This window comes from Amia ocellicauda, chromosome 8 (assembly GCF_036373705.1).
Source record: "Amia ocellicauda isolate fAmiCal2 chromosome 8, fAmiCal2.hap1, whole genome shotgun sequence".
Classification (NCBI taxonomy): Eukaryota; Metazoa; Chordata; class Actinopteri; order Amiiformes; family Amiidae; genus Amia; species Amia ocellicauda.
In genome coordinates, this window is record NC_089857.1 from 39,196,208 (window position 1) to 39,220,995 (window position 24,788).

At 38.4% G+C, this 24,788-nt stretch overlaps 1 protein-coding gene across 1 annotated transcript; it reads left to right on the plus strand.

The window, feature by feature from the left end:
- The first annotated feature begins 430 nt into the window (after positions 1-430).
- Positions 431-12,472, plus strand: prrc1 (proline-rich coiled-coil 1). Its single transcript, XM_066711358.1, has 9 exons — positions 431-590; positions 1,560-1,673; positions 2,184-2,582; positions 3,761-3,909; positions 6,978-7,080; positions 8,008-8,171; positions 8,682-8,785; positions 9,375-9,477; positions 10,350-12,472. The coding sequence occupies exons 2-9, from the start codon at positions 1,577-1,579 to the stop codon at positions 10,557-10,559; spliced, it is 1,329 nt and encodes a 442-aa protein (XP_066567455.1). The 5' UTR covers positions 431-590; positions 1,560-1,576; the 3' UTR covers positions 10,560-12,472.
- The last annotated feature ends 12,316 nt before the right edge of the window (positions 12,473-24,788 follow it).

A 24,788-nucleotide genomic window follows, 5' to 3' on the forward strand; every position in this document is an offset into this window, starting at 1 on the left:
GTAATGTGTTTTCACAAATAACGTGCTGTAAACATTTACTGTTTAAACATATTTATTAAGAAATGTGATATACAATTGTTATTTTGTCGAAAGAATAAAGCATCGCAACCATCTGAATATGAAAACGTTCGCAACCATGCAAAATATGGTAACAATATGAAAGGTTGTAAGGTCATCTATTGTAACTATGAAAAATACTGTTTTATTAGGTAGAGTATTTTACATTTCAATAATAAAAACATTCAAAATTTTAATACTTATGATTAAAAAAAATTAAAACAATCCCTAAAATCACTTAAAAAGACAACAAATGCAACATCCAGGTACCACTGCAGTAAGTGTTACGTCACGGCCAGAGCGGCGGGTCCCGCTTTATTTACAGACGCGAAGGCCCGCCCCCTCCACGCCGCTAAGACGTGGCATTCCGTGACGTCACTAAAACGCGGCCATTTTCGACAGGATACGAACTGCCTTGTGTTTGGGTGTCGTGAAGGGATTCCCTTCGTCTTTTAAACCTAAAACTATCCTGGCGAGAAACTCTTGGTGCTATTCCTGCGTGAGATTTTCTCCAGGAGGCCGGCAGCAGTCAGGTATGGCATTGGTGCATGCAGTCCTCAGACAGAAACATGACAATACTGGGACAGTGTGGAGCGACAAACTGGTCTCTTTCTATGGTCTTGACTTTCGTAACATTGCATTTACAAACGTGTAATAACGGCACTGCATCTGGAGTGAGTGATTGGCCGGTCGGCTGATTCATTTATATCACTGCAGTGTGGGATCAGTGCGCTGCTCGGACACGACCACTGTTTCCTGGTTATCCCGAAGTTGTAATACGATTAAATCGGTGTATTTGAACGCTTACACGGTTACATTTTCACAACGGTACGATGAGTTCGATCTGTCTTTCGGAACCACTGAGTTTCCCACCGAGGGCTTCATGTTTGGGTTGGTCCATTCAGGGGATCTGACGGCTTGGAGACGTGGCAGCAGCGCCGCAGCCCGGCCCGCTGCTCCGTCTTCATTACCGGCGAGCACCAGTGCGCATGCTCCACAGTGAAAGTGATTGGAGTGTGACATGGTTTTAAACGCATATAAACACCCCAACAAATTAAACCTGTACGACACACTTTACACTCTATCCCTGCAAAAGTAATATGATTATTTAGCTGGCAGGCTGCTTTACAGCTTCTCTACAATAGATTGTATTGTTGCACCATGACTTACAAGTAGTTTTAATCGAACGAACCTGCACTTTTTCAGTGATTTGAAAATAATAGTTTATACATCTGAATCCTCATATATCGAAATGTTCTGGATACATGTGAATGTAATTGTATATTGTTTTGACTTATATGCTTTTCTGTTTATTTCCTTAATTTTAAATTCTGTGTTTTCTGTTTGTCAGTAAACCTTCCCTCTCAAAACAGCAGTTCTATATGCACGATACAAATACTAAATATATGGGGGATAGTCTTCATTACTATGTATTTCAGGGAATATTTTGTATATACATATAATGTATGTATGTATGTGTGTGGTGTTGTATTGAATTGCAGTGGTGTGAACAGAGAAGATGATGGAAGAAAGTGGAATAGAGACCACCCCCCCAACTACCCCCCCACCTCCCCCCAGTGCTGCTGTGGCAGCCAGCACTCCTGCTCTCTCCCTAGGTATAAACCTCTTTTATATTAAACACTTGCACTTTATCTATAAGAAAAAAAATGATTTTGGTACTGTAAAGAATGACATTTATATGTGTTTTCTGGGACATCAAACCTACATAGGCACTGTTTTCTGTAAACATGGTCTTGTGCACTCAGTGTGATGGTGCAGATTTATGTTACATTGTGGTTTGAGCTACAGTTTTACTGCAACCAAAGTATTTCACTCAATGACATGCCAGCAGGATTTAACATAACAAAGGCTTCAGTATGAATATCAGGAGAGTGGCTTTTTATTCTCCCATATAATTGAATGTGATTAAAAGTTGTGCTTCTGAGGGAAATGTAATGCTCAAATTGCCACAGAACCTGTCCATGAAAAATAATACAGTGACTGTGTTTTTCCCATGTGTCCTATGTTTTTAACGACAAATTATATTAAAATGTTTTTCACAAAAGAAACATGCATTTCCATTAGTGCAGAAACTACTAATAACATAATTATTCTCTCTCCTTCAGGCATGTCCAGTCCTATGACTCTTCCCAGCACACCCGCAATGTCTTCCTTTCCACTTCAAGGATTTTCAACACCTGTGCCTCCTGTCTCTACCTCTGTCCCTCCCATCCGATCCTCTGCCCCTCCGTTTGGCCACCCTGTTGGCATGATGACGTCCGCCTCTCCACTCCCACCCCCTGGTGCCGTCTCCTTCAGCAGTCCCATGCCCCCCTACTCCTCTCCCTCCATCCCTCCCCTCAGTACTGCTCCCCCACCAGGACCTGTTGTCTCGGCGCCTCCTCTTGGCCCTCCCACCACAGGATTCAGCATGAGCGCCAACTACGACATCACACGCGGGCATGCTGGCCGCACGCCGCAGACACCGTTGATGCCAAGTTTTTCCAGCCCTCAAGCGGTCACAGGTGGGAAATGTTTCTTCACTTTAGTGTATGTGAGTTAAGCTGGGCTTCAGTCTCGCTTCTGTATTGCAGGTTTGTCTTGTGTCTCTTGTCTGTAGACAAGGCCTTTACAGTTAATGTGTAGAAAAGTTCAGATTTAGAGCTCATGTAATCATAAATTATAATTATTCTTCTTAGTGAGTCATTATTATGGTCTAAGATAATTGGAAATAATGCTGGGCTTAAATGGGAGGGAAGCTCACTTGTTCACAAGCAGCAAGCAAACATCTCAGAGTTTATGTTTTGGGCATCCAGGCAACATGAGTGTCATCTGTCCTTATTTAGTTTTAAGCTTTCTTGTGGACAGCATTTACTTTTTTGTCCCCTCTACTTTCATTCAATTCAGAAACTTAATAGTGAGCCATGAGTTAAAACTAGTTGTCTTGCAGTGCTTGTGAATCAGTCATTGTTTGCGTTAACTAGTTTACATCATCCTTTGGTTTGCTATGAACCATTTCTGAACTCAAACTGAATTGATAACAAAACCTGTACGTTTACATGGAGTAATAGCACCCTGAACTGTTTTTTCTAGACAGCCTACAGATGATGTCAGACCCTGTACTTATTACCCTGGTATTTTACAGGCATTTAATTAGTGATGTCCCAACACCAAGTGCAATGATTTGGAAATAACAGTTGCATGCAAGATAATGACATTTTAAACTATATACAAAATAAAATAATCATGTAATTTCACTGCTTTCTACCAGTGTAGAGCATTCTTTAAAAGGAAAAGGCAGTATATGAGAGTTGTTGTATTCAGAGGTGTTATGCAATGAAAATTGGATTTTAAGCCCCTGAGTGAGCTGTTCCTCTCGGTGCACAAAAATAGTTCTTAAAAAAAAAACCTGCAATGAGCCGTTGTATTTTACCTTCGCCCACAGCAGGAATCAGCCACGTCTCAAAGCAACCTCATGGTTTAGCTGTGTGGAGTGGGGAGGCTGGGAGTGACTAATGGCTAAGGCCTTCCATTATGGGACTGAGGTTCCCAGTGTGAAAATCGCGCTGTTTCACTTAATCTTGGTGTGCCCAGTGTCCCCTGCCTTTCACACTGTGGGCATTCTTAAAGTTACTGTGGGAGGAAAATTGGATCTGGGCTCACTTCTAATCTCCCCTGGCTCTCTGTTTTTCTGTACCCCCAGGAGTGGTGGCGAACCCCATGGTTCAGCAGCCTGCCATGTCCATGGGCGTGGGAGCCGGGTCTTCGATCACCTTCCCTGAAGATCCCGAGGACCCCAGGCTGGTAGGGGCAAACCAGGACAACGCTGGAGGCATATGGGGCTTCATTAAGGTAGGCTATCAAATCCGAGTCTGCAAGAAAAGATTCATCATATAGTTGGCTTTAGTCAATCCTGAGATCACAGTAGCGCACTATGAAGGTGACCCTTGTATTTGTGCTTTAGGGTAACAAGTTTTATTATGAATTTATTTAGCCCTTGTATTTTGCATTATGTCTCAAAACTACTGGGAATGAACTCGACAATGACAGCCACAAAGGTATGCCAGTGTCTGAAGTGTGGCTCGGGGGTGAGGTATATCCAGCAGCAATTGTTTGCTCAGAAATGAATCTCTAGAAGCAGTTGTTACTTGCCTTGTTATGCAGCTCCTATCGTGAGGACATTCCTTTGGGTCTAGTGGAAATGACTTTATGAAGTTTTGTCTGTGGTGCATTATAATTTGTTTTAAAACAAGACTGTTCAGAAGCACTTTTACAAAGCCAGCACTTTGAGTACAGCACCGCTGAGGACTGGATGTCCTCTAAGAGCTGTTGACGGGGGGGTGATGGACAACATCATTGTTTCACATTTGGCCTAGTAGGGACTCTGGGTCATTATCAGCTCCAGCTTCAGGGCACTCAAAATGTCAGTTATGCTGACCTGCCTTAAAAGTGCTGTCTGAAACTGACAACTTTAGAGCCGAACTTGTCAGTTGCAGTAGGCCTCATATCTGACTAAAATGTAGGACTAGATATATATATATATATATATATATATATATATATATATATATATATAGTATATATTTTTTCCATTTTGTAATTGTATTTATTTATTCCTTTTATTGTTTTAATGTGCTTTGTAAGTAATGTAAATGTATAAATAGTTTTCATTGTTATTAAAATTCAGTTGATGTCCATCCTGGGAGTTTGTATTCCAGAACAGAAAATTAAAGGTTGAGACTTTTAAAACTGAAAACCCCCAGAATCGGATTCCTAGAAGAACTCGTGTTTGCCAATTTAATCATGTCTTTTGAGATTTCTGCAACTATTTATTTTTCTAGATTGCTTTACTTTGCAGATTGAGGTCATGGCCCATGGAACCATGCGTTGAACAAACTGCTTTAATGATGATATTGGTTTTCTTTCTGTAAGACCTAAGGTGCCTTTCTGATGTGTAAATAATATTTTTGAAAAACTTTGCACAGTTATTTATTTATTTATTTTTAATCTTACAAGAAATTCTAGATTTCACCACAAGAGGGTGTAGTCAGAGAAGAAATGCTGCTAGATTTAAAGAAATAAAACATTTTATTAAATAGAGTTTTTTGTTTAAGGCAATTATTTTATATGTGAACAGCTTATGTCATCTTTAAGAAGGTAATCTATGAATTGAGATGAACTGTTGAATTTTAGGAGATAGGATCAACACTCTGGATTTGTTTGATAGATCCTTTATTATTTTTTATTCTTATATATGAATAACGATCTGTATAATGTTTTTAATTAAAAAAAAGATAAACAATCATTTTTAATGAGATCATTTGATTATCAACAAAGAAACTTGCATCAGAAATACTTGTCTACATTTCTTCAGATATTTTCTTTATCTTCCCTTTATTCCCAAAAGTGTGTTTCAAATACTTAAAACGTAATAGTATTTCCAATCTTGCAGCAGAGGATGGGGTGTAATCTGCTTCTTTCATATTAAAAACAAACAAACACCGAACGACTGAAATGTAAGAATGAATAACAAAAGGTGCATTGAAGGGAATTAACGGAGCACAAAATATTATCATATTTAAACTGCACTGTAAGGAAGTATACATCTAAAGCTCTCTAACACAATATCCAGTGATATTCACATTCGCAGTGGTTTTGTGTTTGTTTCTGAGCAGATCTGTGTTGTGGCCAGCTCTTACCCGAGTGCTGTCAAGTCAAAGAGACGACAGGCCATATGTTAAATGTGCATAGGCCTACATGGTGGGCATATAAACCGATCAGCCTTAACATTATGACCACTGACAGGTGAAGTGAATAATACTGATAATCTCGTTATCATGGCACCTGTGAGTGGGTGGGATATATTAGGCAGCAAGTGAACATTTTGTCCTCAAAGTTGATGTGTTAGAAGCAGGAAAAATGGGCAAGCGTGAGAATCTGAGCGACTTTGACAAGGGCCAAATTGTGATGGCTAGACGACTGGATCAGAGCATCTCCAAAACTGCAGCGGGGTAGTGGGGGCTCATTGATGCACGTGGGGAGCAAAGGCTGGCCCGTGTAGTCTGATCCAACTGACGAGCTACTGTAGCTCAAATTGCTGAAAAAGTGAATGCTGGTTCTGATAGAAAGGTGTCAGAACACACAGTGCATCGCAGTTTGTTGCGTATGGGGCTGCGTAGCCGCAGACCAGTCAGGGTGCCCATGCTGACCCCTGTCCACTGCCAAAAGTGCCTACAATGGGCACGTGAGCATCAGAACTGGACCACGGAGCAATGGAAGAAGGTGGCCTGGTCTGATGAATCACGAGTTCAAGGTGTTGACTTGGCCTCCAAATTCCCCAGATCTCAATCCAATCGAGTATCTGTGGGATGTGCTGGACAAACAAGTCCGATCCATGGAGGCCCCACCTCACAACTTACAGGACTTAAAGGCTGCTAACGTCTTGGTGCCAGATACCACAGCACACCTTCAGAGGTCTAGTGGAGTCCATGCCTCGACGGGTCAGGGCTGTTTTGGCGGCAGAAGGGGGACCTACGCAATATTAGGCAGGTGGTCATAATGTTATAGCTGATCGGTGTATTTCTGTAGCTCACTTGCTCCAGCTTTAATTACTTCCAGGAGCTGCTAACCCATGAAGAATGTAATTAAGAATCAAATATCAGATTGCAGTGTTTTTCTTTCCATTCCTTACCAACAGGGATTTAATTAGACGGGCATTATGGCTGGTTAGCCTTCACATTTTCAGTGACAATTATCCTTAACAGCCAATTATGACTTGCCATAAATGTCTGCACTTTTTAATGAAGATGCAGCCGAAACATTTATCGGCTTCTGCGTAACGTTGTTTTTTTTGTTCACTTGTAGTTTATTATTCAGTGTGTCGAGTATACTTTCTTAGTTGTGTGACCTTCTGTTTGCAGGGTGTAGCTGGGAACCCAATGGTGAAATCGGTTCTGGATAAGACAAAACACTCTGTAGAGTCAATGATCACTACCCTGGATCCTGGAATGGCTCCATATATAAGTAAGTGTTATTTATCCATTGTGAGTTAGTGTTTCAGACCACTTCATGTTCTTAAAGTTAATCCATTAATCCCCTCAAAGTGACGGGTCCACACAACTCTTCCCATGCAAGTTTTGTAGTTTATTTTTTCCATTTCTTTTTTGGTAGCTTTATTTTTGTCTGCTCACCTCCTGAGGCGGCTTTATTGTATACCCTCGAAGTGCTATTTTATTAGTCTTGCTCTGGGAAGCTGGAAAACATGTTTCAAACCATGTTGCCGCATAGCCTGGTTCCAAAAGCATCAGTAATAGTTTCTGTGGCATTTCGGCGGTTTGTTTGGGAACTCTGTACCGTTGTTTATTGGCCACAGGGGATGCAGTAGTGGCATGTTTTGAATGCGGAGAGTTGGTAACTGAAGTTTTTATTTTACTTTATTATTTATTTATGGAAACCATACTGGTGAAAGGAAAGTTTCCCAAAGATCACAATTTGCTTGGAAATAAAAAAATGAGTGTTTTTTTTCTTTCTATTATGGTTAGTGTAATTGAAACCATGCAAGAAATGTATTCATTTCAACAGAGTTTTGATGCATAAAGTGACTAAAATAGATCTTAATACAACGATCACGCTTCTAAAACCTGCTCAGCTTTGCCTTTTATGTTAAGACATTGGTCACACTTAAACATCAATGGAATGTTCTCCCTGACAGCATTGAATGATTACCTTCTTATCTGGATGAAGCCCATTGACAATAAACGTGACGATAAAACTGGAGGAACATTTTCATGTAAACATTTGTTTTTCACATGACAATAACATAGTGTTATAGGTATGTTTTCTGTAGAAAGTGTACAAGTTAGGTTTGGAACTGCTGCACAATCTGTACTATAGACAGATCCTCCTTAAATGTCTCTCTATCTATATATAACCCTGTATTTGCTATTCCAGAGTCTGGTGGGGATCTTGACATTGTTGTGACTTCCAATAAAGAAGTGAAAGTTGCGGCAGTTCGAGATGCTTTCCAGGAGGTGTTTGGGCTGGCCATGGTGACTGGGGAGGCAGGGCAGTCGAACATTGCCCCCCAGCCAGTTGGATACGCTGCAGGGCTGAAAGTGAGTACAGGAGTGATGTATTCTTACACCACATATCTTCTCTTTTTAAGTAGTCGAGTATTACAATACTAAAATATGAATTGTATCTATGAAATAATCCATTACTGATAGTTCACCACTTCACCATAATGTTAGACTGGTCAAATCTGCATATTATTCAGTGAACATTTATCAGAGCATGCCGGTTGGGATAAAAAACTGTAGTATTTCCCTATAGGGTTTCTACGTGCATACAGTTTTAGTGAAATAACATAAATACTAAAGCAGTAGATGGACCTGAGACTGAAGATAATCATATCTTAGTAAGCATTTTAGTAAGATTATACTGCATCTTAAAGGGCATAAGAGCTAAAGATTTCATATTTCTTGAGCTTCATCAATACAGGCAAGGACAAGTGTTGACCTTTCTGTAGATGGTGTTAGTTATATCAGGAGAAAGAAGAAAGACCAAAGTGGGTCAGAGACCAGAGGAGTGACTCTAAAAGACACATTGAACCAATGTTTCCGCAGGGTGCACAGGAGCGCATCGCCAGCCTGCGCAGAGCGGGGATTATCCACGAGAAGCAGCCTGTCATCTCTGTGGAGAACTTCATTGCAGAGCTCTTTCCTGACAAGTAAGGAGGGGGAGCTTCCTTTAATCTTCCTGATTAACTTCAGCCGCCAGAACCGCATTCAATCAATATTGTCCTAGATATTACAGAGCACAGACCCCTGTGTTCAAAGAGTTTTGATTCTTTTGTTCCACTTATTAATGTGGTTCATTTACAGCAGGATGTTCCAAGGTGAGGCCAGTTGAGTTTGTTTATCTGGCGGTACTATAAACTTTCCTACCGCCTTGTGGCAGAACAGGCCGTTTATCGAGCTCGGCTCAAAATACGATTGATAGGCCCGTGTTTACCTATACATCTTGTGTTCTTTTGAATGTAATGTGAATGTGATTTTGACCTTAATGGCACAGCATGTGTCTCTTATTTTTTGCTGTGAAGAGTAATACAAGACATCTGAGTTGGAGAGGTATAGAAAAATATGGAAATTGTTATTTGCATGAAAAACTGTTGTGGAAATCCTGTAGTGCCCAATATGGACAGACACAGAATGTCCTGTTCTATATTCTGTTGTTTTTACCAGTTGAAACGTGCAGCTGAGGTCTTATTAGCCTTGTTATACTCTGTGTTTATGAGTTTGTATCCTGTCTTATTTCAGATGGTTTGACATCGGCTGCCTAATTCTTGAAGACCCCGGCCACGGGATTCACATTGAGAGCTTCACACAGGCCACCCCCGTGCCTTTGGAATACGTGCAGCAGGTCGGTGTTCTGAAACTCGCGTGTTTATCGTTCGGTATTTTTCAAATGGCACAAGTGAGTGATTAATCACTTCTGTTTAGGCAGGTATAAGTAGCCAAAAGTTACTGCGTATATTCGGAGAGAGATTTCACAGCAGTGTTTAAAAATTGCATATACACTTCTCCAACAAGTCCACTCACATGCTGTGGAGATCGATGACTGGACAGAATTTTAATGACAATGAGAAGTTTAAGAATTATAGCTGACGTTTTCCATTAAAACATTGACGTCAGGGTCCGCTTGTGTTTCTGAAAAAAAAGGAAAATCGCTCTTGTTTTTTTGAAAGGATATTCCATTCTGGAATGGAGAGATTCAGTGCAATTTTTATCACCCCCACCCCAACCCCCACCTCCATCCTTTGCTTACAGGCTGGCGTGTTTAACAAATCATTGTCACGGGAAGAAAGGGATGTGACAAACTTGTCCCCTGTTGTTCATCTCGGGGGATGAAATTCATCACGATTTGATGCATTGTTGCTAATACATTTTCTGATCATACATGCAGTTCTAACCAATTTGGTCTGCTAGATATGCGTGGGTTTAACAGACGTGGGGTGCTGTATTTTGAATTAATCGTTCGTCATGTTGTCATGCTATAGTGGAAATAACACATCCAGTTGTTAGCTGGTGCTGTTGTAGTGGGAAGCAGATAACCAAGGGTGTGAGTGTTAGTGGATTCACACTGAACAACAGATCAGATGTCCACATGGATGTTATTTCAAAACCATTCAATTGATTGGTACTGAACCTAGTCTGGTGTATCCCATGTTTAACATGATACATATTTTAAGATTTTCCTAGATGTTTCAATTGTTATTCTTCTCTCGGATGTAGGCCCAGTCCCTTACTCCCCCCGACTATAACTTGGCTTGGTCTGGCCTGCTGGTGACCGTGGGAGAGGTATTGGAGAGGAACTTGCCTCACGTCAGCAGGACTGACTGGCACGTCATGTTCACCGGCATGTCCCGAAGACAGATGATCTACAGCGCGGCCAAAGCCGTAGCAGGAATGTACAAACAACGGCTTCCTCCCCGGACCATTTAACAATCAAAACGAGAAACAAACAAACATTGTGCTCAATGGTCTCTGAAGGACTGGCTGTATTCACACATTGGGGTGTGATCAGCTTACTTTCTACATCATGAAATCGAAGTTGTGAACTTCAGTGTGCAAGCCAAGTGCGATTTGTACATTTTTTTTATTGATTTTAGAATCTCACTGAATGATTATGAGACTAAACATTCCAATTGCCTGCTTGTTCTTTTTTGTTGTTGTTAAAAAATCTTTTGTAAACTGATCAACCCTCTTGCTCTTTTAAGACATGGTGAATAGATTCGCTTATGTAAGAGAAAGGAAATGTAAACCTGTCTTCAGAATTTCGCTCGCCCCCCTTTTTGATCAGAAGGAAGTAGTGGAATTTAAATGGAGAATCTGATTTGATCTAAGATGGCATGTTTTACCAACATGTCCTTAAGCTCTTTGGCATGTGCTTTACAGGGCTTGAAGTCTTGATTTGTGAAGTCGGGAATATGATGCATAATGAAGCATATACTGGGGAAATTGAAGGCTGGGACAGTTGGAAGGGTTTTAATTAGCTCCAGGACATCCTGCAGTGGATTTTGATGGGTGAAAATAAAGACCAAAGCAATCAGGGTTCTTGTTACATGGTCAGATGAAATGCTAACAATATTAAAAGGATTCATAGGCTGAGGTTTAAAATTCTTTCAGAAATTTAAGAGTGGTGAATTCTGACTTCACTGAAATTGATTGAATGCCCATATATGTTTTACATTTGGCTAATGCATAAAAAAACTATTTCAGTTTGTCTTTTAGGCCTAGTGGTGTTTATATAATTATATATACACATTTCAGTGGAATTTATTTAATATTTTCTTGAAATACCTTCAAACTTAGTTGGTTTGTCGATGACGCTATTATCCAAGTAAAAAAAAAAAAAAAGTACTCATAAGAATATTGTTAACATCCGTTTCCAGAGTTATCCTTTTAAAACCTATTTGCAGGATGTGCGTGTTGAGTATTTTAAAGTGCCGTTTGAATCTGTCAGTACGATTTACTTCCTGGAGGCAGCCATGCCTGTTGGCCCATGAAGGTGCGTCAAGCACTGAGCTCAGCTGTGCCCTGGGCTTCCCTGTGGGGGCCGAGTTGGAGACCAGTGACTGAAACCTTTCCCTGAGGTTTCGAGCAGCACAGTTTATTGCTCACATCTTGCCCAGAACAAGAATTTAGTGGTTTATCATTTCATACTGCCCCCACCCCCTAAATGTGTTTAATTTACTTTTCTTATGTGTTTCTGATATTTACAAATGTGTTCTTGAACCTTCAATCAGCTAGCTCAGAGTGACAACAAGAAAAGGAAAGTGTCCAATTGTGAATGACCTCTGGGTTTTTGGATTGTTAGTTTGTATGAGGGCGGGATTCAAAGCGCCTTTATATTGTTTTAAAACAAACTACCTGCAATATTAATGTTCTATATAGAAGCCTTCTTCTCCAGTCTCCAAATAATATCTTATGGTGATATTATAGTTAAAAATCTCAAATGGTAAAGGAAGAGACTTTGGGATGGTGGAGGGTGTTTCGACGTAACCGGTTAAGTGTCCAGCTGAAATGACAATTATAAAAATCTAAAGATCATTAACTGCTTTGAAGCAGAACTTTTTTCTATTTTTAAGTAATATTATCAATCCTAAACTGTAATTTAAAGGAAGATTGTTCTTGTAGACTTTGCTTTTAGATTTCATTTTAGTGATTTTGAGGGGAAATAACTAATCAAATATTGTTAGAGAATGTCAGTGAAAAGATACTGTCCTGTATCCATAGCCTACATGTATTCTGTTTCAGTCAGTTTAACATTCTAGTTAACTATATTATCCCTTTAAAATGTTCTTGAATATGTGCCACTCTTTTTTCTTCTAAGAGTAAACACTTTTTATTTGCTACCCTTTTTGAGCCAAGTTGTCATTTATTTGATGGCATTGTGCTGCAGAAGTGTGAAACCCTTGAATGCAGAACTGCAAGTGTCTCCGTGTATCTTGTCTAGAGCAATGAGTTCCTCCATGGAAACCACTGCGAGACAATTTTGCGAGACAACTTTTGTGCCTATGATGGTGGCTCCTCTTGAACTGTAATTTTACTTATCTGTACATTTTGCAGGATTGGCTCACGGACGTGACTAGATGTCTAACTTGTGATTCCCTCAGTTAAACATTGTTTTTATAAAACCACTGCAAAGTGATTGTTTTATATAAAATGTTGAGTTTGATTTTTTTTTTTTTTTCCTGGGAATGTCAATTCGCTGCTGTCACTGACAATTTCATAAGCTTGTGGTATTTCTTTCATTTCTGCTTGTGTCAATATATAGTTTAACCTGTAGAAAATGATGCAACAACATCTGTCTCGGGTAGTGGTGTCCTGTATCTCCAGTGGAGTCCTGTACTGGAACAGCTGCTGTTGTCTTTGTAGGATACGTTAAGCATGTGCAACTGGTTTCAGATCAGATTTCACTGACCCATCCATCATCTTGGTTGCTTCCTGTTTAAGAAAAAACATGAAGATGCTTGGAAGAATTCATCCTAACAGGCATTATACGATCATGCGTTTGATTTCCAAGTGTCCTCTGGCCGTGGTGGGAGTGGGATGTCATTGTGCGGATTGACTTTGACACTCCCTTTCAGGTTTAAAATAACTGGATCGAATCCTCCATCTATGTCCTCTCTGTTCAAGGCCAAAGAGATTGTTCTTTTTAACTTGCCTTTCAGTCCTTGAGCACCGCTGAATGTCAGCCACGGAAAACCTGAAAGAAAATGCATATGAAACTCCTTGTAGCAGATGAACATTTGACAGAAATCAGGTAGACCATGAAGAACGAGTTCTGCTTTCCACATTGATAATGATCATCATTTCGCTCACTTTACTCTGGGAAAACTGTTATAAAAAGTATATGTCATATTAAAGATTGTTCTCTGCACTACAATTACTGGGGAGATTTGCTGAAGCTTAGCAGGAAAGGTTTGTGAACTAAAAAGCAGGTCATTATTAATCTTCAACTCGGCACTAATTGTATTCCTTGGAGGGAAAAGGCGTTCCAAGTTCTATATAGTTAAACTAATTGATTAGTACTAATTTATAAACCAAACACAGAGGACAGCAGCCATTTCTTATTTTTAATTAATAGCATAAGTAAACTTTTTGCCGAGTTAAATATGTACAGTATACATCTACTGTATTTGTATAATGCCATTTTCTCTCAATTGGGACTAGCTCTGCTATCGGTTTGTGTACAGGAATAAGTTTTAGAAGTCCTGTGCAACTCTGGAGGAGGTAAGAGATTACTGATTTTCTCAGCAGAAAGGTGAATTGGTATTTGGTGGATTTGGGTTTTGCGTCATGGAGTTGTTTGGAATAAGAAGAATGGAATAATGGAATACTTGGGACATAACTTCATAATCTGCATTGATTAAGCACGTAATATTGGAGGAATGGCTAGTTATCAAAGTCTTTCATTTACAATGTATAAAGTAACACCCTCCAACAATGGCTGCATTGACTCTTTCAGTTTCAACATCATTGGCTAATCTATAATCATGTAAATGTAGATATTTTAAAATCCATGTATTAAACCTGAGATCGTGCTTTGTATTCTGTATTATTTGTCTGTTAAATATCTAATTTATACATAGGTGCTTTGTAACATTTATATTTTTTCAGATGTGATCCTTTTCAGTGCAGTGATGTCTACAGCTAGATTGCCATGATCTACAATGACCCTGAAACCTGAACATCAGGGGTTGGGCAAGCTTGCATTTATTTATATTTTATGAAAAGTGACTTTTCAGGGTTTCAGGACATTTCGCTGGATCTGAACTTTGTGATTTCACTAGGAGACTTGTCAAATGTAGACATTGCAAAATTGCAAAAACAGCGAATAAAAAAACGTATAACATTTGTGTTTCCTGTTAAATTTAATTTACATATATAATGGGATGGAATTAGATAATGATCTTTGCTTTATATATTGCTTTGAACAGGATAAATATGTATGTATGTATGTATGTATATGTGTGTGTGTGTGTGTGTGTATATATATATATGTTTTAACGTTCTTGTTATGCATACCAAATATACAATATACAAACATGGTGTATTTTCAAAGTATAAGACTATACCCAAACTAAATCAGTTACTGAACTACAGTGGGACAAATACAGCAGCATGGAGAAGACATGAACAGTTTCTACAGGTCAAACGTATTGGACGCGTGTTTATGATATGTAAGACCTCCACTTGACATTGCCATGGAAACAAGACTAGACGGGTAGCTCAATTCGTAGAAATAGCGAGATGGATACATTAAACAGAAAAGATGCAGCAAATCAGAAATACAAACTGAGTGATGTGGAAGAGGAGGAAGCAATTTGTAGTATTAGATGTGTCCCTGTTATCTGACACAAAGTTTTTTTTTTCTTCTCTCTACATTACCAATTTATAGAAGCTTATGCTGAGTAAAGGAGCAAAAGAAACGGGAAGCAATTCATAGGATTTGCATTCAGAGGAAATATCACTGCAGGAAAATACAATTACATTTTTAAGAGTGCTCTTTAATGTATTGCTTATTTGATTATCATTGAACTGTGGGGATGAACCAGCATTCAAATGAACATTTTGTTTAAGATTTTGTTTCCACTTATAGAAGAAAGGGGAGCAACACTTTACGTTATTTTATGTGTCATTATCAGGACACACACAAATCCAGGTGTATAGCCTTTGTGGAAAGGGAATGAATGCTGTGAAAGCCTTAATACACCAAAATACTGTATTAAAGAATGTTATCTAGATAGCGAATATCTATCAATACACTTTAGAGTAAAATTTAGAATAAAATTTATGCTCAAGGATTTGTATGAGATTATTCTTCCTCCACTACTGTTACTACTAAAACTAGTGCAACATGTACTAATATTACTACTGGTTCTACAGCTTCTGCTGCTAATTATTATTGGAAGTATTTCACCCTCTCGGTATGTTTTGACTAAATGTAATGTATTCTGTGTTTATGGTATAAACCACCTAATCATTTGCAGATACCTTCTTTTAACAGCCCACTCCTGAAGCCAAGGCTGATATTAACTTTCCAAACACGAAGCACTGTGAGAATTAGTATGAATCAGACAGCTGTTTGAGTGCAGGAGACTGTGTTGCCGCGCTGATGCTGACGGGAGGATCAGTAACACAGTGGGGATCTCACATTAGACCGGCACGACCTTTTTGTGCCGCCTCCAAATTCTCAACATTAAAAGTATATATATTCTGCATACTAAACGTGTTCCAGCTCGTCATAAAAGAAAATAAATAAAGTAAAAGATAGATTCTGGGACTGCCAGCATACGTTTTTTTTTGTTTTGTTTGTTTTTTTGACATTTATAGTACGTTTGACTGCAAGGAGTAAACCCAGCAGGCATTCAGGTAGTACTGACTCATGCAGCTCACATTTGATATAAGCTGGATATATTTATAGTTTTTTCTCTCCTAGTTATGTGACAAACAATAGAGGCTTGGGGCTGGCATATTAACAATTTATACTAATTGAATGTGTAACACATTACATTTGACCAGGTAAGACAATAAGAATCATTCTAAAAAAATCCATCAAATCCAACCAAATAGGAGATCCGCACAATTAGGACTTTTTCTCAAGAAAATGCATGCAAGACGAGTATGTTCCCCGTGAGATTTCTTCTCAACGTTTCCCTGCTCCTCAAAGTTTGTTGAGGTTTATGCTGACAGAATCCAAGTTTGCCACCGGCTGTAGCCCAGATTGTGAGTCATAAAAATAAATGAAATGACATAGAAATGGATAGGAATGACATCAGAATTGTATCGATTTACTGAGTTATATTAGATATGCTGATCTTTTCTGCTTACCCACACAGACAGTTAGTTTTAAAAGCTGTGTTTTGACCTGGGGACATGTATACACAATCAAACTGGACAGACCTTAATAGTTTGTTACTTTCGAAACACCAGTCTGTCAGAGACATCTTGACTTTCGGCTGTGTAGCTTTAAATGCTTTTAATCTGCTCTCCTCTCCTCCTCCTCTATGCTTCCTCCTAGCTGCTGAGTCACTGCCAGAGGCAAACCCTGTGGTTCCTCAGTTTTCTGCCTGTGTATCGGCCGGTCGATGTTTTGAGCCATGACATCACTCTGGCCTGGGTTGTGCTTTCCATATTTAAAAGCAAAGCACAGCACGAAAATATTCTTATTCTTAATTTATGAATTATGAAGTTGTAATGTTTTATTTGGCTGTCAGATGATTACTATTGGTTATCCTTCAACATGTGTTGTCTGTATTAGACTCACAGCCATAACTTGTAGTATCCATGTTTTTAACCTTCCTGGTATGTACTGGGTCAAATAAAGCAGTCTAAGAATATCAGCAAAGGCCTCCCTGTCAGTAGGTCTTGAAAATTGCTAAATTCTTTCCAATAGTAAGGACAATGTATGCAATATTACCAGTACTACTACTACTACTTCAGACTACAACTATTACTGCTGCTACTGATTCTACTTCTAATATATGATATACCAGGATAGGCTGGATAAATGACAAAGAGACTGTGAGTTCATATATTTGTGCACAATAAACAGAATTGTGTACTTCAGTGAACCAAACAGAATTGAACTGTGATACAGAATTCTCCCTCTTCTGTGCTACAGCTGAAAGGATAACTGCAATATGTCAGACATAAAAATAAAAAAATAACTTTTGTATATTATGTATGCTTTTTGTTACATGTGTGCAGTGTATATGGATTTGATTGAGTTTTCAATGCCTCCCACTTGTCTGTCTGCCAAGAGGAGCACTTGCCTTTTCAAAATCTCTTCAGAAAGCATAAAACTGCTGACCGTTACAGGGAATTCCACCCACCCGCCTTTCATGTTCTCTAGCCATCATCTCTCATAAAGGTGAGCTTTGAAGCTCTCGTCTGAAAGAGCAGCTTATGCAACTTTAAAGTCACAGCCCTTCGGGTCTCAGTAGAGTTTTTTTCTGCATTCTTCATTTGACACTTTTTTTTGTGTGGTTTTCTTTCAGGCTGCCTCTCAAAGATTTGTTGTTAATATGTCCTGAATGTCCTTCAATAAATATTGCTTTATTTTACAAGACTTTGGCAAGGGTACCCTTATAGGGCAAAGCATCCTAATTGTAGGATATACAGCTGAGGTACTGTACATTTAGAACCGAGTATCGAGTATCCTTATCAAGAAAGATATCGCTGCTCTAGAGGCAGTTCAGAGGAGAGCAACCAGACTGATTCCACATCTGAAGGGAATGTCCTACTGAGAGACTGAGGAACTGAACCTTTTCACCCTGGAACAGAGGAGACTACGTGGGGACTTAATTCAAGTCTTAAAAATCATGAGAGGCATCGACCACATCAAACCAGAGGAGCTTTTCCAGATCAGCAGGGACACACGCACCCGGGACACAAATGGAAATTGGGCTTCAAGGCATTCAAGACAGAAAACAGGAGACACTTCTTCACACAGAGAGGCGTCACAATCTGGAACAAACTCCCCAGCGATGTGGTTGAAGCTGAAAATTTGGGAACATTTAAAAATAGACTGGATAGGATCCTTGGATCACTCAGTTATTAATGCACCCCAAACAAGCACGATGGGTTGAATGGCCTCCTCGCGTTTGTAAACTTTCTTATGTTCTTATGTTCTTACCAAGTCAGTTTCCTCCAATTTTATTTTTAGTCATTTTTGTATCTTCAAGAGAGCTTCAAGTACATTTACATTTTTGATTCCCTGTTTGACATTTTGTGGCTGTGATGTACAACACTTGTCTTTTCCTTATTCAGCTCATATTTACATATTAAAAAGATATGTAAAAAACCTGTAGCTGTAGTTCAGCTCAGTTCAGCCGTAGAAGGAATATACTCAACAATACATAATATCACAGACACTAGCGCTACTAACCTACTTACTGTTACATACTATCACTTATGAATACTACTAACCTAAATTGTACTACAACTGTTTTAACTAAGCTACAAACTTTCACAGATACTTGTATATTAACATATAAATGAAACACAAAGTGCTGACATCCACTTTATTTCCTTCATCCTGTGTTACTACCTTGTCACTGGAGAACACAGTTTGACTTATAAGTGCTCAAACCAATCACAAATTTTATAGCTATACACCCGCTAAGGCAAGACAGTTCGAACATGCGATGTTTGTGATAATAGATAATTTACTTAAGGTAAAGCAATTTTCTCTTCTACCAAACTAAACGCCACTGGAATAGCAAAAAAAAAATGATGTGCTATTAGACCTTTATTTTGTTATATGTCCATGTAATTTACACCAGATGAATAATGATTTACCTAATAATAATAAGAAAGATGCACCTATTCATTAATGTGATGTCTTGCAAATAATTAGTTGTTTGTCGTAACTTTCTATGTACAAAGCCATGTTTATTCATTATACTTTCAGATGACCTAAGTACGCATTCATCTAAACAAAGACCTACCAAGGAAGGTGTATGGAAAAAAGTGTTGTAGTGAACAAAAGTTTTGTTCAGGACAAAAATGTTGTGATCTGCAGCCTCATCTTTGACCCATATGGCATAGCTCGAAACTGGGATGTTCCTTACAGTATTTTATGGATCCTGTAATGATGTTTAATTACTGAAGATAAAAATCTACCTCAGTCTCATATAGACCTGACCAAAGGATGTTATCTTCTATTATAATTTCCAGTAGGATGTAAGTGTTACTGAAGTTTTTTATATTCTGCACAACTGATATTATGAGAATTCTTTGGATTTTGTCTTGGCCCACTCTGAATTCTTAAAATATTAGAGTGTATAAAATAAATTACAATATTGAATAAAGCCATCTCTCTAGGGAAACCCATACATTAATACAGACACATGTTGGCACATCACTTTCAAAAGTGGACAGTCAATTCCGGAGACTGACATCCCGTTTTGAAGTGCTCAGAGATATGAAGCCTGCAGAGCTTGATTAAACTGTTTCTTTTAATGTTTCATCTTTTGTAGCTTTTACACTTTGGTCTTGATCTGCTTTATGGCCCTGACATTCAGTACTATTTCCAAATTGTCAATCATTGAACCGTGTCTGACACAGCATGAAAGCAACGTGGAAAAATGTTATTAATCCTGATTCCGACTTGCACTTGCAACGTGAAGTGGAATACAATACAATGTACCAAAAAAGTATAAGAGACAGGACATTGTACTGCAGTCTAAAGGTTAAATCCAAGCTGAATAAAAATAAAAATGCAAAATGCATTCCATTATAATATGCTCCAAAACCTCTTCATAACGGGACACCCAAACCAGACGTCTTGGCTCACTGTCCCCAGACACCTCTTGTTCCACCTGTTGCCTTCTGGCACAAGACCAGGGCAACATTATAGAAACCCCTTTAACTCTGAGTAAACTCTCACTGGTCTGTACGAGAAATGTGGTTTGTCAATGCAGTGGTTACGGGGACAGATCTCAATCTGTTTGTTTGAAAGATGTGTAAGATGTGAATAGGAGAACATGGCAATAGCTTTAGCTATCTCACTGCAGTGAGAGATTAAACTAGAAGATTCTCCACAGAACCTCTTATTAAATATTAGATAGCAGAGAATGTATATAATAAAACCCTTTTATTTACAAGCATTTCCATTCCCCCACTGTATTTCAAAAATATATATTTTCACCCATTTACAGATCATTATTTGTGTCGTTACTATTGGTACTGAAAAAGATTGATACATTTATTAGAAAGTTGTCAATCACAACTTCATGTCATTTGAAACTGTACAGTGCCTTTTAACAGTGGCAACTGTTGCTTTAACTGAAAAACCATAAAGGTTTAATCCCAACATGTCTGTCCTTCTCCGTTTTCACATATAGTTTACGACTTCCTAAGAGAAATACTATATATATAAATAAAAAAGATGTATCTGGCAGAATGATGTGTTCCCTGCGTGTCATAAAGAGATCCGAAGAGCTCCAATTTATACCTGGTGTGTCTTATGATAAAGGGTTGTGCTTCCTAATCTACGTCAAGAGGACAACGGTGCTGTGTGTACTGCCTGATTCATCGCAGGGTAATGACAGTCAGAGCCCAGTGATTAGGATCCTACAGATACCTCAGCAAGTTTTGTTTGGAAATGACTACTATTAATAATATGACCTTGAGATGTCCACAAAGAAAAATGCTGTTTCCCATTGTCCCAGCTGTGCAGACAAACACATCACTTTATTATCCCTAATGCTCATGGGCTGAGAGGCTACCTGGCAATAATGTGGATGACTCAGTTATAGGAGTCTCTAATGTGTCAAAGAAGCCCTCTGAAGATGTTTTCTGTGCAGTGAAGTATTTCAATAATTCATTTTAATTTTATTGATGTATTTATTTATTTATTTTAAGCACTATTAGACTCAGAGTCTTGGCAGTCCGTTTGATAAAAGATAATTTTATCTCTGAGCCACTGGCCTGATTCTTGGCCAGCCCACATGGTAGGGAAGAGACATTACAACATGAGGGAGTCTTTGTGGTTTACTTTGCTGCAAGCACTTTACTTCTGTTGTTTGGCCTTCAACTCGCTTTTCTGCTCTTGCACTTTCCTGATTGACAGCTTCCTCCATGAGCCTGGGACAAATCAGACTGCAATCAAGACCTCCTCGCCCATGTTGTTCTTTGTCCCACAATAGGCAGGACAGCCTTTGTATCTTCACAGCCTCCACTGCTGCCCACTTGCATTGGTCCTGTGATTGTGTTTATGTAACTTCCGGTTATATTCCATTTTTACCTACAGCACGGCAATACAGATGACCTACCAGCTAAACAGAGGGTGTTGGGTGAATATTTATATTTTTGAAAAATAAAATTCATGCTACTGTGTGAAAGTAGGAATAAAAGCAAGAAAATCATCAACTTTAACATATACTTCATGTATTTGTTCTTCTTCTAGAGCTTCACATTAAAACAGTCTACCCTATTAACAAGACTCATCAAAAATTTATGTAATTCCCTAAAGAATTACAGGGAACAGGACTTTTTGCCTTTTAGTAGGCAATTAATATTACTAATAGGCTGTTGAATAATGGTGTTTTAAATGCTTTCTAATAAGATTGTAAGCACTGGCATAAAACACAATCATTTAGCATTCAGGGCTGTTTTCATCATGGAAATGCAATGCCTTTTGTTTTCTGTCTGGGAAGTGCTTAAAAAGAAAATAATAAAGTGAAAGAGCTGCTGTTGATCTTTTCGCTGTCTGAGAAACCTGAGCTTTGCAGAACCTAGGCAATGAAATAAAAAATCGAATAATTAAGCACTGCAGCAGAAAATGGCTCGGTCAACGATCAGTGAATTTTTTTTTAAAACACATCTGTTTGTAAATTGTTGACTGGGAGTAACACCTCCCAATACAATTATCAATGTTTGGCCTTCAGCTCCTGAACGATCTTCTATTCAGATCACACAGAGCTCCTTGTAATGATTATTATTATTTTTTTCATGCACTCGTTCTTGTCAGGTCAATAACAGACAAATGGAAGTTCCATCGCACTACCTTTCATTTGTGGTTTTAATAATAAATTATGGCTATGAATGAAAAGCATAAATAAAGAATTAGATGATAGAGATATTTTTTTATTTTTTATGTAGGTATTAAATGCATTTAATATCTCCTTATGAACAGAGAGAGAGAGGGAGAGCGAGAGGGAGAGGAAGAGAGTGTAAAGCACAGGGGATGTCCCTACCTGAGGGGAAAAAAAGGCACTACAGCTGTGAACCTTAGCTGAGAGACGACAGACTGACACAGGTACTCTAGATGCGGTTCTGTAGAAAATAAGTCTTCCAAATACTCTTATTTAAATTGCCCATAGATTTTCATATGGATTTAAGTCACTAAACTCATAAGCCTTAATGGGAAGAGTAAACTTGGTTCTTTACTAGCATGTGATTAAGGGCACTGAACATTATCTTCTTAGAAGGAAACTCCAGAGGGTCTGGCATTAGCACACGTTTCAGTGGAGGGCATTTTTCATAATACGTCAGTGCAGGCTTTAAAGGACACTCGACCCTCAAACAAGGATAATCTGCCAAACCCTACTGAAGACCTATAATACTTATAATACTGTTCTGCTGCCAAATCTGAGAGCAGCAAAAACAACATTATTCGAAATGCCTCCTTATAAAGACAGCGTTATATCTCCAAAAGTAAAGGACCTGTAAAATATCTATTTAATAATTGAATTACATAAATTAAACACAAGGGCCTACTGCCCTAACATGCACAGTTTTTAAATCTGGAGTTTGTATATATGGTATATATAGGGAAAAATCACATTGTTTATTGATGGACAAGAAATCTTTAAATCTAGTTTATCTGCAGGGCTGAGTGAAATAAAGGGCTTTTCCTCTGTGTGTTGTATAATATGTTAAGGATGGGATAGGATAGGGGAGCCCCAGATATGTCCTTCACCAACCACTTTCAACAAAGGGAATATTAAATGTTTGCAGATAAATATTCCTTTAAATGTACTGTAGCTGATGTTGGAAGCTTGTGCATATTCCCTCATCTTCCTTGTTTTACACCCACACGAGTGTTAAAAATGTAAAATGCATTAAAAATAAATTACAGAAGATACAGTTTCCTTCAGAAGGGATATATATTCTGTGTACTTCCTGGGTTTAGAACATACCAAACAACATACTTGGCAAAACAGCACTAACATCAAGTGAATTCAGTTTGAGTTTTTCAGTTGATATGCTCTCCTTAGAGTTTGGTGTAGGACTGCATTCATTCAAATCTTCCTGAAGTAACTTTAACAGATCAACAGGAATATAAATGCAAATCAGTCTTGTCCCATGTATGTGTTCCCTTAATAGCAGTCAGCCAACTACTTTTGTCTGTCATTATTTTGTCAATATTATGAAGTATTATTTTTAGTTTTTCATAATATTACATTTTATTTATAGATTTATTTATTTGTTATATTCCTTCCTGGTTATGGTTGTGCTTTTGAAAAGAAGTAGAAGCCAGTACTTGGTAAAATATGGCGTATTTTTTATTTATTTTCTTTGGTATTGCCTGAAACTTTGCAACAGTTAGACTGCTAATGTTAATGTTAGACTCATTATAAAAACAAAATAACATTTAAATTATGTACACATTCATTATTATAGTTGTTGTATTAGTTTTGTATCATTTTCAGGCAGTACAGAAACACCAGAACAATGCAGTAATTTCCATTCGTTTTCAGTAAAAAAACATTTTAATTTTTTTTAGAACCATGAGATGCTTGTCGCTGATGTTTTTCATTTCTTCCCTTCAGAAACGGTGCCCAAATCCAAGCATGGCTTTTGTTGTGATATAGGGAATAATTCAGCAGCAGGGTCTGAGAGCTCGGTGCTCAGGGAAATGTATATGTTACTTGTGAACAGCTTTAGTAAACATATGCCCTGAAGTAAGAATATAATTGGCGATTCCACCAGAACAAGAAGAGAATTCTCTGCCTTGATCAGAATGATACAGAATAAAATTATGAGTAAGCACTGTATAGTTTTAAAGATTACCCAAAATACGGCTATAGTTTGACCTAACAGCTCTCAAAGATGGATTGAATCTTATTTAAGAGTAGAAATTCAATAAAATATGCAGCATTTTTAATAGGTTTTAAGAATACGAATCCCTGTGGCCTCCACCTCAAACCCTGCTCTAGAAAGTGAATTTTAAATCTTAAGCTGCAGTTCTTTAGTGATGGGTGGGTTGTACATGCATTGCATACCGACCCGTTTTCCATAAGCAATTTACATTTTAAATATAACTAGGCTTACTTGAGTTCCTGCCAACCACTGTGGTATTACCATAGAATTGCCCACTGCAGATAGATGTGTATAGACCCAAGGTAACTGCCACAGGAATCACAGAGTCAGCAAGGCTTCATTTGGTGTGGTTCTCCATTTAATGATGCCTTCCACAATTTGCCTCTCTGACTTTACAAATTGGCGTTTCAAAGTCAGCTGATCCACATGCAGGGAATGTGTTGTTCAGAGGGCAATTACTGAAAGATACTTGGCTTGATATGATTCTCTAGATATTGCATTTTTATTTTCTGACCTATCAAATCAAAACAAATTAATTGAATAAACTTGGTGACGAATCGGAGGGATTATTTTTACCCTTGCATGTGAATTTAAGCAGTCCCCAAATAGTTC

Bases quoted from the DNA above. Each gene is read 5' to 3' on its own strand.
- prrc1 (XM_066711358.1), top strand. From the start codon at position 1,577: ATGATGGAAGAAAGTGGAATAGAGACCACCCCCCCAACTACCCCCCCA. The intron at 2,583-3,760 runs GTGGGAAATGTT...CTGTACCCCCAG, and splicing joins CAGCCCTCAAGCGGTCACAG to GAGTGGTGGCGAACCCCATG. The intron at 9,478-10,349 runs GTCGGTGTTCTG...TCTCGGATGTAG, and splicing joins CTTTGGAATACGTGCAGCAG to GCCCAGTCCCTTACTCCCCC.